This window comes from Tachysurus vachellii, chromosome 20, assembly GCF_030014155.1.
Source record: "Tachysurus vachellii isolate PV-2020 chromosome 20, HZAU_Pvac_v1, whole genome shotgun sequence".
Taxonomy (NCBI): Eukaryota; Metazoa; Chordata; class Actinopteri; order Siluriformes; family Bagridae; genus Tachysurus; species Tachysurus vachellii.
Window position 1 is genome coordinate 18,015,711 of NC_083479.1, and position 18,511 is coordinate 18,034,221.

The 18,511-nt window shown below is 37.2% G+C and overlaps 2 protein-coding genes across 2 annotated transcripts in view; one reads left to right on the forward strand and one right to left on the reverse strand.

Annotated features, from left to right (window-relative positions):
• The window catches only part of csgalnact1a (chondroitin sulfate N-acetylgalactosaminyltransferase 1a), a 32,694-nt gene extending 25,567 nt beyond the window's left edge, over positions 1-7,127 (reverse strand). Inside the window, exon 1 of the mRNA XM_060896019.1 lies at positions 7,042-7,127. The gene's annotated coding sequence lies outside the window, so the exon portion shown is untranslated. The remainder of the gene's footprint in view (positions 1-7,041) is intronic.
• Positions 756-15,418, forward strand: LOC132863717 (voltage-gated hydrogen channel 1-like). Its single transcript, XM_060896673.1, has 6 exons — positions 756-833; positions 1,318-1,329; positions 12,819-12,923; positions 13,010-13,229; positions 14,176-14,288; positions 15,371-15,418. Exons 1-6 carry the CDS (start codon positions 756-758, stop codon positions 15,416-15,418), a joined length of 576 nt encoding a protein of 191 aa, XP_060752656.1.
• The last annotated feature ends 3,093 nt before the right edge of the window (positions 15,419-18,511 follow it).

Here is an 18,511-nt window from a genome sequence, read left to right on the forward strand (position 1 = left end):
AGAGAGAGAGAGAGAGAGAGAGAATTAATACATAAAAGCCAGACTGTCTGAGTTAGGTCCAAGTATGAGTTTTCTGCATTGTAATCTGTTTAGAAACGTACAGTCGTACGTACAGTCCATAAGTATTCGGACAGCAAGACAGGATGGGGCCAGGTCTTCGATCTGGGACTGAGTCAGTTAATGGGTGGAATTACATGGATGGACTGAAAGAGTTGAGGGAGGGTCCAGGAGTGTATCCTCAAACAAAAAGACAAGTTTTTAAAAGTGTATGGCTCTGGGATATGTGGGTGTGGCCAGAAAAAAGGTTGGGCCATTTGGATAAAGAGGCAGGACCAGTTAAACACTGTAGTGGCATAGATTGGTGTATATTTCTAAAGATCTAAAGACAGACGAATGAGCAGGAGCCAAGTGTAAGCCTTCAGAGACATAAGTGGGTGGAGTTAATTAAGGGGTGTGGCCACATGGAAAGCTTTGTAAACAAGCCAAGTGTAAAATGTGGTTTTGTACAAACAATGTGAATAACGATATGCAAATGCCACATGAGCAGCACACAAGTTACAAAATTTGATGTTATAAATGGTACGAGTTTTAACAGGAAATAAACTCCCTAGTCGTTACCCTTCTACTATCTCTACAGTTTTGGCCTTTTAAAGTGTTTGAGCAAAAATTTAATGTCCAGATCGACTTTAGCAAATAGGGTTAAATAAATATATGAGTGAAAACAAGCTGTGTGTGATATATTGGAAAGAAAGGACATGGTAGAGTGTGAAAACACACTGCTCCTGTTTAAGAGCGACCTACACAGTAGCGCTGTAGCCAAACTTAGCGGTTGGGTGATGTGTGAAAGTGAGAGGGCAGCGTTAAATACGACCTCAGGAGGGAAAAGAAGAAGTGTACTGTGAGTTGAGCAAACAAACAGGCAAAAGACGAGGCATTCATACACACACACACACACACACACACAGGCAGGGTTTATCAGCAAACAGAAAAGGCCTGTTAGAAAAGTAGGTAAAATTGAGAAAGACGGTAAAGTGCATGTGACAGGCCCATGTACCTGTGTGTGTGTGTGTGTGTGTGTGTGTGTAATGGCTCCTACACAATCAGCTCTTTTACAAGTAAAGAGTGTATGGAATGAAAGGACTAGTTATAGTGATGTAACACTGAGAGCATACACACACACGCACACACAAACACACTAACCCACTTTTAGAGTTGGTAGAGTTAGCACACTTTTTTGAGTTACATGGAAGAATCTCTCTCTCTCTCTCTCTCTCTCTTTTTTCTCTTTATCTCCTTTGCTGTGTCTCTGTACCTCAGGTAAAGGACATGGTGAGGTTCTGAGTTAAAATTTCATTGCATCACAATTTCTTCTTTCCTCTTCACTTTCATCCTCCCTTTCTTTCTAATTCTCTGTTCTTCTTCTCTTCTCCCTCACTTTTTTCTCCCGCACACGTCCCATTTCTCCGTTCCCCTTTCTCGCCTTCTCTCTCCTATTTTCCTCTCTCGTCCTCTCTAATAACCTATCCATCTCTCCTCTTTATTCCCTTCTATGTCTTTCAGATCTTCTCCTCTCACCCCTCATCCTCTCCATCAAGAAATAACTTGTTTTCTGGAGGTTTCACAGAAACTAAATATAAAAACAAACTGAAAAAATGCTGACAAGATGTTCTTGAATCAGGACTCATGTCCTTCCTGTAAGGCAGCATCGCACCGCTCAGAGTCAATTATTTACTTACATAATGTTCATAAGATTATTATTATGCGAAAATTATTATTCAAAATTATTATTATTATTATTATTATTATTATTATTATTATTATTATTATTATTATTATTCTACAGAGTCACAGGGAACCTTGAGGCTAACCTAGGAAACACAGGATAGAGAAAAAGACAGACAGACAGACAGACAGACAGACACAGAGAGAAAGAGAGAAAGACAGACAGACAGACAGAAAGACACAGGGAGACAGAGAGAAAGACAGACAGACAGACAGACAGACAGACAGACAGACAGAAAGACACAGGGAGACAGAGAGAAAGACAGACAGACAGACAGACAGACAGACAGACAGAAAGACACAGAGAGACAGAGAGAAAGACAGACAGACAGACAGAAAGACACAGGGAGACAGAGAGAAAGACAGACAGACAGACAGACAGACAGACAGACAGAAAGACACAGAGAGACAGAGAGAAAGACAGACAGACAGACAGACAGACAGACAGAAAATCAAAAGCTATGTGAGGGGACTATTATAAAATAAGCATTAAATAGGAACTAACTTGTTTTGGAGACGTTCTACATCATTATACATGATTTTAAAATAAAGTACGAGGTGACTTTATTTAATAACATCAGTGCTGTCAGATTGTTGTGTTATAAGAGGAATAATCTATTTCAGGGCCACTTGGCTTCCTGTCAGACTGCATCACATCATCCTGTCTTGATTAACAGCATAATCCCCAGTTTTAAATTCATTACTTCTAACAAATGCATCTACGTCTTCTCTAATAAAAGTCTGAAGCGTCGGCTGTCAGAAGCAGGGATGATAATATGATACAATACAACTCGCAATGGATTATAAATTCGTTTTTGACGATTAATTAAGCAAAAAGCAAGCTTCTGGACCCGAAGTCTATTTCATTACTTAACATGCTACTGTCTTTATCCTACACAAACCCTGCAGATAGGGTTAATTACACTAAAAGCCTGCGGATGTGTTCAGGAACTGTCTAGTTAGCAAATACGGTTAATTTATCCCAGTCTCATTATTCTCTGAGCTCCAGTCCTGCTGGCTTTGTAACACACACAGGAAATGATGCAGGATTTTTCCTCTGCTGGTGTTTTTTTTTTTTTTTTTTAAATCGAGCTACTCCATTTGAACACCATCGAAGGTGCCTTTTCGGGGACTTCTGATCCGGATATTAAATCAATTTTTATTAACGTTAAAGAACTATTTATCAAATTGGTTCACATTTCACATACATTACAAATGACCACATCCTGCTACATGATACATCAAGATTTGACACACACTGTATTTAAACTGCTGTTATGGCGCTGAGTTTGTGTTCATCAATTTATATCACTGAGTGTTAATGACCTCACTGGCATCAGCACGTGGAAACCCTGAGTAACTCACACACTCACTGTTTAACACACGGCGGCTTGAACCGGACACACTGCATACAGTATACACACTTTCACACTGACTCTCTCTCTCTCTATGTGTGTATATATATATATATATATATATATATATATATATATATATATATATATATATATATATATATACACACACATGTATATATATATATCTCACATGTACATTTACACACACTCACGCACAAACACGCACACGCACAAGATGCATGCAAAATATGTTTGTTTATGCTGATCACAGGAAATATATACACACAGTTATTTGCACACATTTCCTATAAACACACAACTAAAATGACACACACCGGAGATGAAGAGAGAGAAAAATAGAGAGAGAGAGAGAGAGAGAGAGAGAGAGAGAGAGAGAGAGAGAGAGAGAGACAAGCAGACAGACAGACAGAGAGAAAGAAAGGGAGAGAGACAGACAGCCATTGAGACAGGCAGACAGTCAAGCAGACAGACAAAGAGAAAGAGAGTCAGACAGAAAGACAAGCAAAGAGAACCAGAGACAGACTAAAAAACAGAGAGTAACAAAGAAAGACAGAGAAATAGAGAGAGAGAGACAGGCAGAAAGACAAACAGAGACAGACAGACAAACAAAAGAGGCAAGAGAAGAGGGAGAGAGAGACAGAGTCAGAGACGTGCCTTCTCTCGGTCCCTATGTACTTTAACAACTTCCTCTTGTTCAGACTGTTTCCTGACTGCAGGGCAAAGATGGCAAAATCATTCTCTCTCTCTCTCTCTCTCTCTCTCTCTCTCTCTCACTCACCTACTCCCTTATCCTCCCTCTTGCCTTTTCAGATCCCTTTTTGCACGTCATCCTTTTTTTTCAGACTTTCTGTTTGTCCTCTTGCTCATCCTCCCTATTTCTCCCTCATGTTGTCATATCCTTTCTGTCTAAAGTGTTTCCTAGAGTAATATATTCAGTCATACAGCCAATAAAACTACAGAGAGGTGACGAATGACAGGAAAAAAGGCTGTTATTCTGTTGAGGTGTTTCTTTATTTCATGACATGGGGCATGTCCACTCGTCCTTTTAGTCCTGAAGGGCGTGTACTGTTCATACATGACTCCGCCCCACATACAGGACATGATGAGCAAGAGAAAGAACAGAGAAAGAGGGAGCGACTGAGAGCATCACACATACAAACAAATATACATATAATGAAAGCTAGTGACTAGTGAGCTAGTGAGTAAAGCTAGTGAGAAAACAGAGAATTAAGAAAGAAGAAAGAGAATTGATCATTTTATTAAAAAGGAGACAGAGAGAGAAAAAGTGTGTAAGATGGAAAAAAGGAGCAAAAGAAATGGACAGATGATAGCAAGATAAAAACAAAGAAAGGGAGGACATTCGGTTTTATAGCTGGGAAAGAAGAACGGCACTGAGAAAGTTGTTCCAGGTGTTTTACACACACACACACACACACACACACACACACACACAGTCCAGACAGACAGGAAGAGCAAGAGATAGTAGAGATGAAAGAGAAGAAAATAAGAAAAAAGAGAACAGATGTGGGTGAGAAAGAATTAGAGAGAAAGTGAGAGAAAGAGAGAGAGATAGCGAGACAGAGAGAGAGAGAGAAATAAGATAGAGGAGAGAAAGGATTGTTTGATGTGAGTTTTCAGGCCTCAGGTGATTCTCGCTCCCCTTCATTAAACTGGATCTCTTCATTCCGCCATCTGTGCTTCCGCTAAAATACCAACTCAATTCTCATTCACACACACACACACACACACACACACTGCTGTTTCCATTCAATCTTACGTCCAAGTCAAGTATAACAAGATACAAACAATGAATATACACTCGTAAAGCTAACGCTAAAACGCTAAAAAAAGCCATAGCAGAATTGTTAAAAGTCATATTTTGTAATAATAATAAGAAGAAGAAAAAGAAAAAGAAATTCTCACACTATTTTGACACAATTTGGTTACTGTGAAACTCTGTGTCTAGACCGTCCTTCTCAACTAGACAGCGTTTTGATCATTTCAAGGAGGAAAGGACTTGCTCCTGAAATAAACTCATCTGTAGGCTTTCATCTCTAGTTCCTGATTTCGGATAAATCTGCAGGAATATCACGTCTTTTTCTGTAAGACTGCAAAGCAATAATTTATGAAAAGAATTCCACGAAAGTGTGAAAAACATTGCTGACAAAAGTGTACAACGTGTGAATGTAGTAAAACTCTGAATGTAGCATTCTAGCGATTTTAGCTAGTGAGGTTCGTATCCCAGCTGCAATGCTAATTAGCTAATAATAAAAGACATCATGTTTTCCTATTTTTAACTGTCCATTTTTATTGAACTTGTGCCATTGAATCATCGCATGTTTTGTTGTTGTTTACACAAATTTTGTGTAAACCCTGTACACACAGTGGTTCAGAACAGACTCTACAACACTGTGTGTGTTGATGGGACACGTAACAGGAGAATGAACTGGCTAGCTCGAGCTGATTCGTGGGATTGCTGTGGACGGGGCCGCTCAAGGTTTCTTCCTCGTATCATCTCAGGGTGTTTTTCCTCACTACCGTCACATCAGGTTTGCTCATTAGAGATAAATATTAAACATAAACATTAAATACATTTTAAACTTTACCATTTTTATTCTGTTTGTCAACAATGTCAATTGTAAAAACGCTATACAAATAAAATTGAATTAAATTTAACGTTCAATACCGTTTAATTCAACGGTAAACTCAAATAAATAACTACTCTTTAAAACTGTGGAGAACATAAAAGCATCTCAGAACACAACAACACAGAAGACATTAAGTTTCTTGACCCCAGTCAGCTAAGGACATCAATCTGAGCACACCCTTGCAATATATGTTCCATATCTTATCTTCTCTGGAACGCATAGTCCGTTCACTGTGTGTGTGTGTGGTCCCCATTAGACATGAGGCTGGTTCCCATGATGAAAAAAAAAAAAACATTTATAAGTTGCATCTTTTAACAGCTTAAAAATCCAAAAAATTTGGTTGCTGACGCTAAGGTTAGGGTTAGATTTGTGTTAATAATGAGATGTGTTAATATGCAAGAATATTAAGACGTGCATGTGTGTGTGTGTGTGTGTGTGTGTGTGTGTGTGTGTGTGTGTGTGTGTGTGTGTGAGAGAGAGAGAGAGAGAGGGGGGAAGAAAATTAGTCTGTTATAACAGCTGTTTTTTAATTCTATTTCTGTTTAATGAATAAACACTTAATGAAATACTGAAATGCAGTAGAATGAACTGCTTCAGGCTATGTGTGTGTGTGTGTGTGTGTGTGTGTGTGTGCATCTGACATTATCTCTTTTCACTCTGAAATGCCAAGACTGCAGCTGTAATGCTCTATGGCATCCTGAAAACCTTTGTACCGATCAACACACACACACACACACACACACACACACACACACACACACACACACACTTAAGTACAGTCCATTTCAGTATGCTGTTTACCCAGGTATTGTACACTGGAGCGTCTCGGTGGTGTTTGAGGGTTGCATTGGGCTTTGACCTTTAAAGTAGCACTTTTTAAATACAAATTTCTAACATTAACACTTTTTTTTTATATGCACTTAAGCTTTAATGCCAATTTACTCAACAAGTCCTGGAAGTCTACCTTACCCAAACCATCAAATTAAGGAAATCTTCTGCAATACTGGAGTTTATAGATGTGTCTGTGGTTTGTCTTTTATAAACTGTGGTTTTAGAAGCATGTCTTTATCTCAGCTGAGGTTTTTGTGTTCTTTGCCTAAACTCAACTAGTTTTACAAGCATGTCATAGTTTCAGTTTGAGGAGCTTCAGTGTTAGGAGCTTGCATCACTTAAATTAAGTGCAATAAACCCTGATTCTGTAAGAAAGCTGTGAGAAATCAGTGATGACTTACCTCAGCTTGTGTCTGATGAGAGGAAAAGCACTGAAACGGTTCTGTCAGCGAACACTGAACTGAGAAGGTCTATTCAGCAGTCAGTATGAAAGAGGAGCTGAATCAGGGTTGCCAAGTTGGATTTAATTCACCTCTGAGATCACTAATTGTTCCTCATTTGTTAATACATTGACTTTCAATTTAACTGTGAAGCCTGAATAAGTTACACTAGATGGACAAAGGTTTGTGGAAACCTGACCATCACAGATGAATTTTAATCTTGCAGATTTATTCAACTTTGCTTTTGTATTATAATAATAATCTACAGTCGTTTCTTGAAGGTTCCCACAATATTTTAGTGAGGCAGTGAAGATTTGCCTTCATTCACCCACAAGAGCATTAGTGAGGTCAGGTGAAGATGCCTAGCTTTTAGTCAGCGTTCCAGTTCATCCCAAAAGAGTTCAGTGGGGTTGAGGTCAGGGTTTTTTCATTAGCCATGACTTGTATATATCCACCTCTTAGACATGAAACTTTTCCTTAACCCTGTTAAATTAATGTTTGCTAAGTACAGTGACATGGTGATTATCTGTTGTATTTAGACCATTGTGGCCACAGAAGCCTAAACATGGAGATTGGAACGATTGCTATTATTAGACTTCAGTCAGTCTTGGAACGTCTTTTCCAGAACATATTCCACCATAATCTCAAATTACCCAAATTCACGGCCATGACTTTGACATCCAATTGTCACAACATAATAATTTGGGATGCAAAATATTTGAAAATGACCTTGCAGTCTTACTGTCTTAACTCATGGGACCCCATATCACCCCAGCAGCTCTGTAAAGACATGTTTTTTTTACCTAAATATAACTGTGTTCAACTCTTCCAAAAAAAATCTATGTTCTCATGAGGAACAAGAAGATGATGTCACCCAAAGAGTTCCATTAAACACTCACACAGTCATGGAGAAAATTTCACACACACTTTCTGTCATCATTTATTCCTTAACAGTATGTTTCTATTACACCCCCCCCCCCCCCACACACACACATTTTCTCTAATAATACAACACTTAACCTCACAGAATATCAAAGCTTTTATCAATTTAACCATTATTTCTCCATATTACTTAAATCATTTAGAATAATTGTCATGTAGCCATTCAATCAATTCAATTCAAATTTATTTGTATAGCACTTTTAACAATGGACACTGTCTCATAGCAGCTTCAGAGAACATAATATAGTACAAAAAGTTTAAATAAAAAGATTAATATTTGACATATTTAAATGTGTTTGTATTTATCCTTAATAAGTCTGAGGTGGTTGTTTAATGAAACAATAGTGTACTTCGTTATTTGTTTTTTGAGTATATAATTTAATTATATACGTGAAATATATTTTTAAAAAATTTAATGAACCCACCCCCAGTTCTCCCTTCTGCAGAAACACTGACAAACTGCCCATCCTGCTGGGGGAAATGAAGGAGAGCTGCATTTTATCAGGACAGTATGTATCTGTCTGTCACAACCTGAGTCACAGTGAGTAACACACCCAAGCACACACACGCACAGACACCAAAACACACACACACACACAAACACACACACACGCACAGACACCAAAACACACACACACACGCACAGACACCAAAACACACACACACACACAAACACACACACACACAGACACCCAAACACACACAAACACATACACACACAGACACCCAAACACACACACACCCAAACACACACAGACACATACAAACACACGCACACACACACGTATACACACACACAGACACCCAAACACACACACGCACACAAGCTCACACACACCCAAACACACATCAACACACACACACACACACACACACCAACACACACCCAAACACAGACACACAACCCCACACACACACACGCACACACACAGCCCTGTTTGTTAAGATTACAATAATTATAACTGATAATGACAACTATTATTATTATTAGGACTATATATTAACTCTATATTTCTATGTTCTTCTATGCTCTAAATAATGTTTGTTAATAAAAGTTGTTCTTCTCTTTGTTGTGATGCTTTGGCAATACTGTACATGTATATGGTCATGCCAATAAAGCTTGTTGAAATTGAAACTGAAATATAATCTAATAATGCCTAAAATATTACATTTGATATGTATTATTAAATACGTCAGTGTGTTTTTTTGGCTATAATGTAGTTTGTTGGGATTTTCTCAAACCAATCTGGCAACCTTATACAGCTCCACTCCGCCTCTCCAGCTAAACCCTCCTGATTCTCCCGGGAAACCCGCCAGAAATTAACAGCACTGAGAGCATAAATGGGCACTAAAGTTCTAAAAATGCCCTGAAATTTAATACGAGGTGAAAATGGCGAAATGTGTTTGTGTTTTCTTTTTATTTTGTTAAAACAATGGGTTCATAATCAGGGATTTGCTAACGGCGCGTGCGAACTTCACTCTTAATTGGTCACTATAGCAACCGGTTTAGGCTGCAATGTGGAAAAGCACTTTGGCTAGATTTCTATTTATTCTTTAGTTTGCATGATAAAATATTTATATTTAAGTGATTTGTTTCTCGATAATATGAATGAAAGCAGAAATATCAAGAAACTAATTTCTCTGGGAATTAATGGGAATTAATAGAGAACAAAAGCCTCATACAATTATTAGTTAAGACTTTAATTGTAAAAAAAAAAAAAAAGGCCTCTCAGAGACATTTATTTTATCATTACACTGAGAAAACAAGCATACACACTGATGACGGATAGATAAAGTCTACAAACAGACAAATTATATAGATAGATAGATAGATAGATAGATAGATAGATAGAACCTTTATTGTCATTGCATAGCATGTAATATATATATATATATAGGTATTATGTAAACATATGTACAGCATGTAATATATATAGGTATATATGTAAGCATATATACAGTAAATAAATATAAAGTTTATAGCAGTGCAGAGATTTGTGAACATTGTTGAAAAGTACAAGTAAATGGTTCTAAGGTTATGACACAGAGAAAAAGAAGGAGAGAGAGAGATCAGATCAAATAAAATCAGGTGTTGATTTGGTTTCAACTACAACAGCTCAACAGCTCTCCTAAGATTTATATTAACACACAATCATTCCATAGTAACAACTTACACCAGGGCTTGTATAACCTTGTTTGTATAAGTGAGCTTATAATAAAAGTGATATCAGGAACTAAGATATCAGGAGCTAACTAAAGTCTTGCTGAGTTATAAGAGAAATTCATACAAGTTACTGGTTAAATAATTAGCTTTGGGGTAACATTAACTATTAATAATAAACGATTTTCCCATTTTATATCCATGTTTAAAAGTACAACAGAGAGCATCCAGTGGACTCTTAAATGCCCACAATGCACTACAATAGGTTAAAAAAGCCCATAGGTAGAAGTCTACTATTTTGGACACAGGGAATATATATATATTTTTAGCATGTATCAGAGGACCTTTGGCTGAACAGAAGCCGATTCAGAGTTTAATACTCTCATTAAGTCCAGCTGTGTGTGAGGAGGAGTGTAGACGTGAGGAAGGGGGGATGAGAGGGGGATAGATCTCTGTACACCCCATTCATACCACACAGTGAACACTCAGACCCATTCATCTGAGCATGTGCTGTTGGCTAAGAAAAATCTTCAACAATTAACTTAAATATATCTTCTTTATATCGTCTAATCATGTCTAAATCATCACACGCTTGACTCAAAAAGCTTTATGAAGGCATTCTGGCACTATTTAACACAATTCTATCTATAGAAATAGTCAAAAAGTAACCAGTAGGTAAAAACAGCAGCAGTGATTAACTGGTGCATAATAACTTCCCTCACTTTGTAATCCAAGTGGTGATTGTCACTCAGTGTAAATAAAAAAAAAAAGCCTTTAAAAGAAAAAAAGCCTTTAAAAAAAGCCTTTAAAAGTACCGCTGTGGTTTAATGATATACTTTAAAAAGGCTTTTTCATTGTCTGTACATTCACTTTTCCAAGTAAAAGACAGACTAATGGCACAAAGATCTTCCCTTGAGGATTTCGTCTCGGTGAAAGCATTTGTTCTCTGAACGGTAAAAATTTTTCTAAAAGGGTTATTTTGTAGCACGTGCAAAAATGTGTTTTAGAGATTATAATATACACAAGATAGAATAAATAATATACACAATGTTATTTGCTGTGACATCATGACTATCTATCTATCTGCAAATCTGCTTTTGACAATGTCCATTGCTAAAAACACTATAAGAATACAATTTAACTGAAGTGATTTAAAAATAATGTATATGTTTTGAAAATGTAAAAAAAAAAAAATCCTTATTCTAATTTTTTTTAATTACAATTTAGTTGCTTAACACTTTGCATATTTGAAGAACCAGAGAATGCTGAACAGACACACAGCGACCTCTAAAGGACAGAGTGACAAAGCACATGGCAAAAATGACCACTGCCTTTCTTTCAATCACATATCCTGGTCAGGGCCACTGTGCATGAAGGAATAAAGCCAGTGTCGGATGACAGACAGACAGACAGACAGACAGACATAGAGTACAGTACAGACAGACAGACAGACAGACAGACAGACAGACAGTCAGACAGACAGACAGACAGACAGACAGATAGATCAAAAGGAGCATAAAATTGTGAATTAAACTGTGGCATAGTAAGTTTTAAGTATTTCAGAAACTGTTGATATCCTGAGATCTAGAGACTTTACAGTTTACACAGACGTGTGTAAAACATGAAACACTTACTGAGCAACAATTCGATACAGATTGGTTCAAGCTGCCAGGAAGGATATAGAAACTCATATAATCACTCTTCAGGATCCACTTTACACTTTAATCGGCATTTTTATAAAAATTTTATACAAATTGTCTGCTTAATTGTACACTTCTGTAAACAATAATAATATAATATAATATAATATGTATTTGATAGGGGGGCACGGTGGCTTAGTGGTTAGCACGTTCGCCTCACACCTCCAGGGTTGGGGGTTCGAAAACATAAATTTTTTTTAAATGTTTGAAACATAATTTTGCATGTTTAACAGAAGCACAAAGTCTGTCACTTTCTTTAGTTTTTGCAAAGCAAAATTATTTAAAACTATTACTTTTTTATTTAAATTAGCAAAATTAAAATACCAATTATTTCCATTAAAATAACATCCAAACAACTGAAAAAAAAACTTTTTTTTATCTAACAGAATGGCTGCTATTAGAAATTGGTTTTAATGTAAAAATTAATGCCTTACATTACATTTTAACAAAGAGGTACGAAAAGCATTTCATACCTCAGCACTTAATAATACTGTGATGTTAACATCTCAACATCATTCTGTACCCTAGCAAGACGTTTACTCTTTTTGAGTGAACCAACAATTGTGTATTTGGTAGAGATTCGTCTTATACAAGATTACACAAAATTCGCATATCTTGTGACGTACACGACCAGCTTTACACAGATAAATATTGTTTCAATTAAATTTTTACATAAAGAAAGTCTAAAGCATGACTGGGCATGTCTTTATGGAAGGGAAAATAGGGCTTCCTTATTCATTAGCCTTAGTAAAACTAAATAAGTAACATTTCTCCTTTTATGTTTTAATCTCTATTCAGTAAATTAACCTTCATCATTTCCTGACATTTAAATATAATAAATACAGATTTACTATAAAGCAGCAGTACAGCAGATAAACCTCACATGCTGTATTTGTGTTCTTAATAAAGATATTGTTGCTCTGTCTGTGCTCTAGATAGCTGTTGTGATTCTGGTGATCTTGGATGCCTTATTTGTTCTGTGTGAGCTGCTGTTAGACCTGTCTATAATCGAAGCCGATGAGCATCACATCGCTCCACAGGTGAGTCAAAGCAAGATCCAATTCAAATTAGTGTGTTTTTTCCTCACCAGTCCTCACCACTAGTTGCTCCTTTTGTCATTCTGCAGGAGTTTCACTACCTCAGCTTGGCTCTGCTCACCTTCTTCATGGTGGAGCTGGGCTTTAAGCTGTACGCTTTTCAGCTGGAGTTTTTCAACCGCAAATTTGAGGTGTTTGATGGAATTGTTGTGATTCTGTCTTTCATCATGAATATCGCGTACATCTTCAAAGAGAACACCTTTGATGCCAGGGGCTTGCTCATCCTGCTCAGGCTGTGGATCATTATTGGTATGGATCACATGGTTAAATGAAGAACAGACACCCTTTAGCAGACACCCTTTGCCAGAGTGACTTACAATTTTTTCAAAGTCAATTTTGAAAGTCAGTTTATATATTGCAAAGGTTTAAACCATTTTGATTAACATGCATGTTATTTAAATATTGGTGTTAGCCTTATTGGTGGCTTAGTGGTTAGCACGTTGGCCTCACACCTCCAAGGTCGGGGTTCGATTCCCGCCTCCACCTTGTGTGTGTGGAGTTTGCATGTTCTCCCCGTGCCTCGGGGGTTTCCTCCGGGTACTCCGGTTTCCTCCCCCGGTCCAAAGACATGCATGGTAGGTTGATTGGCATCTCTGGAAAATTGTCCCTAGTGTGTGATTGTGTGAGTGAATGAGAGTGTGTGTGTGCCCTGCGATGGGTTGGCACTCCGTCCAGGGTGTATCCTGCCTTGATGCCCGATGACGCCTGAGATAGGCACAGGCTCCCCGTGACCCGAGGTAGTTCGGATAAGCGGTAGAAGATGAATGAATGAATGATGAATGATTAACCAGAAATTTTCAGTAAAAGGTGTATGTCTCAAATTACATAGTGTACGCTAAATTCTTACACAATACTATATAGTTATCTCCTGACCTGGATGATGTGGAGTTGCCATCAGAAGAGCCTCATCAAATGCCATACAGAGTTTCCAAAAATTGCCCAGTGAGAGTTTAGCATGTGAAATGGCAATGCATAGTTTAGTTTATTTACATTGTCCAAAACAGATAGTGATCAGTCAACAATTTGTATGACGATGGCACTGGACATCCTGCTGCTGTGGATGTCATGCCAGAACAACATATACTGTAAGATTGTTCAATGTAGAAATCTAAGATTCTCTGTCTTTGGTGAACATACACTTCTTTTTAACAACACACACAGACATTTTGTACCCTTTCTGTTATTCCTCCTGTAGGTATTCTGTTGTCAGTAAAGAGTCAAGCTGATCACAAAGTGCACAAACTGAAAGAGGAAAATGATCGTCTCCTCCATCAAATCAGTGAACTGCAAGAGCACAAAACTGCAATGGTGAGTGTTTGACCTTCTGAACCAACTGATGACATCACACTCAGAAGTTTGACTTTAAATTGATCACATAGATAAAAAGAGAAAATGTTTTCAGTTCTTTATGTACCACATCTAAATATTTGCTTATACTACAAAAATAACAGAATAACTTCAAAACTATACAACAGTTCCATCTTTTTAATTAACATGAAAATGAGAGAAGATCTAATCTAAATTTTATTCTTAAATTTTTTTATCTTCTTTAAATTTCTATCACAGGATCAATAAGTATAAAGTAGATCTGCTTACTTACACTTTCCAAGAGAGTCTGTTGTATTCATTGTTATAACCAGAAATTATTTCTACTGAAAAAATAGTTCCATCTCTAAAGGGATTAATTTTGTAGTTTTAGAGAGAAATGTGTACAAATAAACGCTTAATTCTTGGAAAACCTTTTGGGAAACTAGCCAAGATTTTCAACAGTAACTGTTTATCAGGTATATTGCTTAACACATGTATGAACGCAGCCATTTATACAGGTACATGTACAATTTTTTTTTAAACAGCAAAAGGATTTCTGAATGCCAAAGTTTTCTTATCTTCATGAAAAAATTACATCTGATCTTAAAAAGCATTTTAATTAAAAGCAACTTAAAACATTGATGTGGATATGTTGCAGCATACTGTACATTGCATCGTACGGATTATCACTCAACTATATTACGTAACACTATATCAAGTATATTTTCCTTGATAGATAATTAGAAAACTGTTCAATTTGTAAAATTATTTTTTCCCTCAGTCCCCCTTTATGTTCACTTGCTATGTCTCTCATTTCGGTATTGGGCTTGTAATTGGTGAGGGTGTAGCATCTCCAAGCTTTATTTACGGTTAACACTATCCTCTTTACATCTAAAAGAAAGAAATTGTGGCAAAGTACATATTGGAAAGTTAGTGACTTTATACTGCAGACCCTAAAAAAAAAAAAAGCATTATACATTTTGTTTCGCTGGGACCTGAAATGGTAACAAATGTCTTGGAGTTACTTTAAGGAGAAGCACTAACGTATATTTTATGATTTCAGGAGCAGGAGGTGATTTCAGGAGCAGGAGGTGAAAGCACTCTTAAAGTACTACATCAAGCATTCATAATATTAGCTCTACAAGTTGCCACATCTTCTTGATGAGATTGACAAACCAGACCCAAATGCAGGACGTTCTCCATACTTTTTTAAATCACATATATCATAACAAAACAAAACTATAAACATTACACAACATAATCCTGTACAATGACACACAAAATGAAGCAAAGACTGATAAAACAGGACAGGTATAAATAGAACAACACATTAGGGATAACAAGACACAGGTGGGAAAACATGTGACCTTCAAGGAGCAGAAACACCTTCCAGCGGCCCCTCAGGTGGTCTGGATGGAAATAATCCCAGAAGTTTCCGACACAAGTAATCTGGTCCACCTTAACTGTTACTCAAGGTTTACAATAACGTTACAAAATAGTAATTGTAATATAATGCTTTGTAACGTTCACCAGTAAATGATGTAGCCCCTCGAGTTGTGCTGTATAAACTAGTATTTCCTTTAGACGTATAAAAACTGTATAGTCGAAGTTGTGTACAGTTGAAGAGGTAAATATACACCAGTTATCACAGTTAGCTGGCTGGATGTTTGCTTACAAAAGACCGAATGTAATTTAAAGGACTTTCATTTAAATTTGTCGACAATAAGGATCATTAGAAAGACAGCTGTAATTGTACAACACAGGTAGTCCTGATCATTTAAAGTGTCCATGACAACACTGAAATGCTTCATGAATATTACATTATATCAGCACATGTAATGATGGGACTATTTAAGATGGGAATCAACTGTGAGCTTTTTCATTTGCCATTTCTTTAAACTTTATGATATTAATTTTCTGAAAATAGCTGATAAGAAAACGAATATCATAAAGTTTAAAGAATCATACAATCACAGATGTAGTCCATGTTCCCTTACAATTCTCTGTGTTGTCACAAAGACTGAGCTGAGCATCTCCCAAATGGATGGATTGTTGACTAGCTGGATGTCTTTAACTGTTAATCATGGTCACGTACACCTTGGCTTGATATTGTTAGAGGTGTTATCACCCAAATGGCTTTAAATGGTAATCATGTTCACACATACCCTGTGTTTATTAACGGTCCTTGATGCCCTGCTGCTGCTCTCAGACTAACAATTAATCAAGGTTATTCATTTTTAGTTCTAAACATATTACCTTATGATACTTAAGCCTTTTTGGGAATGAGTTCTTTCTGGGAAAACAAACAATATTTGTCATAAAAATCATGCTAAAGTAATTTAAAGTGTTTAACAATATAATTTGATTTGAGAGAAAAGTGAAGGATATTATAACAAGGAATGATCTGGGGTCTCATTTCTAAAACTGTGCGTAGGATCCCTACTAAAAGTTTCCGTACGCCCAAAAGCCAAAAATGGCGTACGCCAAAAAAAATTCTGATTTATAAAACCGTGCGTATGCACTTCTCTAAGCTATGTTCCCTTTATAAATCACAGATCACCTCCGGGGTGAGGAGCCAGGAGTCTCAGGGGGTAGCCACTGTCGCCTGCAGGTTATAATTATATTAAAAGCAACATTGTTATAATTATATTAAAACAAAATTATTAGAGTTTCTACTTTTTAATATTGTTAAACTCACCAAGAAGCCAGCCATCACGTACTGCGCCTGCATTTAGTCTGTTCCCTACTGTTATGTGTCAAGATGAAGGAATCATGTGTTGAACCAGGCCAGCGTGCCACAATGTTTGTGAGGGTCATGTTGGAGTCACATATGATTTGCACATTAATAGAATGCACATGCTTTCTATTAACATAAGCAAATTCATTTTCAGATGGTGCCCTTATAGCAACATGAGCGCAGTCAATTGCACCGATTACATTTGGGAAACCAGACATTGCTGCAAATTGCATTTTAATTTCGGCCTGTTCTCGCACAGTGTAGGGGAACCTGATGTATCGACTACCCATATTAAGTATATCATTCAAAACGACAGATATTATGGCACTCAGGGACGGCTGTGATATACCAGACCTATAGGGTGAGATGATAGATTCCAATAGAATTATTTCATATACAAAAAGGTCTTAGAGACAAAGTTGAGGATTACTTATAGTTTTTTTTTATATAAATAATTTACCTGTCTGCCAATTAGCGCTGGAAACAGCCGGTTGCCAAGAACCCCAGAGTGGTGAGGACTTGTATTTGGACTGGGATGGCATGGTTCCGGCGTGTTGCCCTCTCTAATACTGGACCCAATTCAGCACATAGATCCAAGAGCACAGCTCTAGGGAATCTAAATCGGCTTATTAGCCAGTCATCATCATGGTCCCTGAAAACTCGTTCTCTCCTTATTCTGCCATTGGCGTAATCCTCCAACAGTGCCAGCAGTGCCATCATGAAGCATTGCATACCCGGGTCACCGGAGGATTTATATGTTTCTAGCAATTAGACTGATTGTTATCACCTTGACAAAATCACAGAATTAATTTGTGGGCGAAAATTTAAGACGAAAATGTTATAGTGAACACATGCTTCTTCATGACGGTTTTGTAATGAACACCGTAATAGTTAGGACCGATGATGAGTAGCGATTGTGCTTCATGACTGTATTTGCAGACTTTGACATTTTATGATATATGTACATTAAGGAAAATATTTCGTTTTTACACTGTGTTCTGCAGTTCTCTAATAAAAGGGTATTTCATGCTATTTTGTATCACATGTAGTCGCGCCATCTCCTCCTGCGCTCCCGTTGTGGACAATGTGACTGTAAGGCAGCGCTGGTTATTCATTCATTCATTCATTCATCTTCTACCGCTTATCCGAATTACTCGGGTCACGGGGAGCCTGTGCCTATCCTCAGGCGTCATTGGGCATCAAGGCAGGATACACCCTGGACGGAGTAGCGCTGATTATTATTATTATTATTTTATTTTTAATACAATTTGAATTACGTTTGGATTTTACTAGATGTATATAGCCTAAAACAATCGGCACAAATAACACTGTTGGATTTAATCCTCATGATAATGTGGATATAACGTATGAAATGGGGTGAAAATTAAATGTCATTAATTCTTATAATCGTTCTTCTCACATGTATTTTCTACAATCTAACTTCAGTTCACGACCTCACCATCTGTGTCGCCAATTCCCTTTGTCT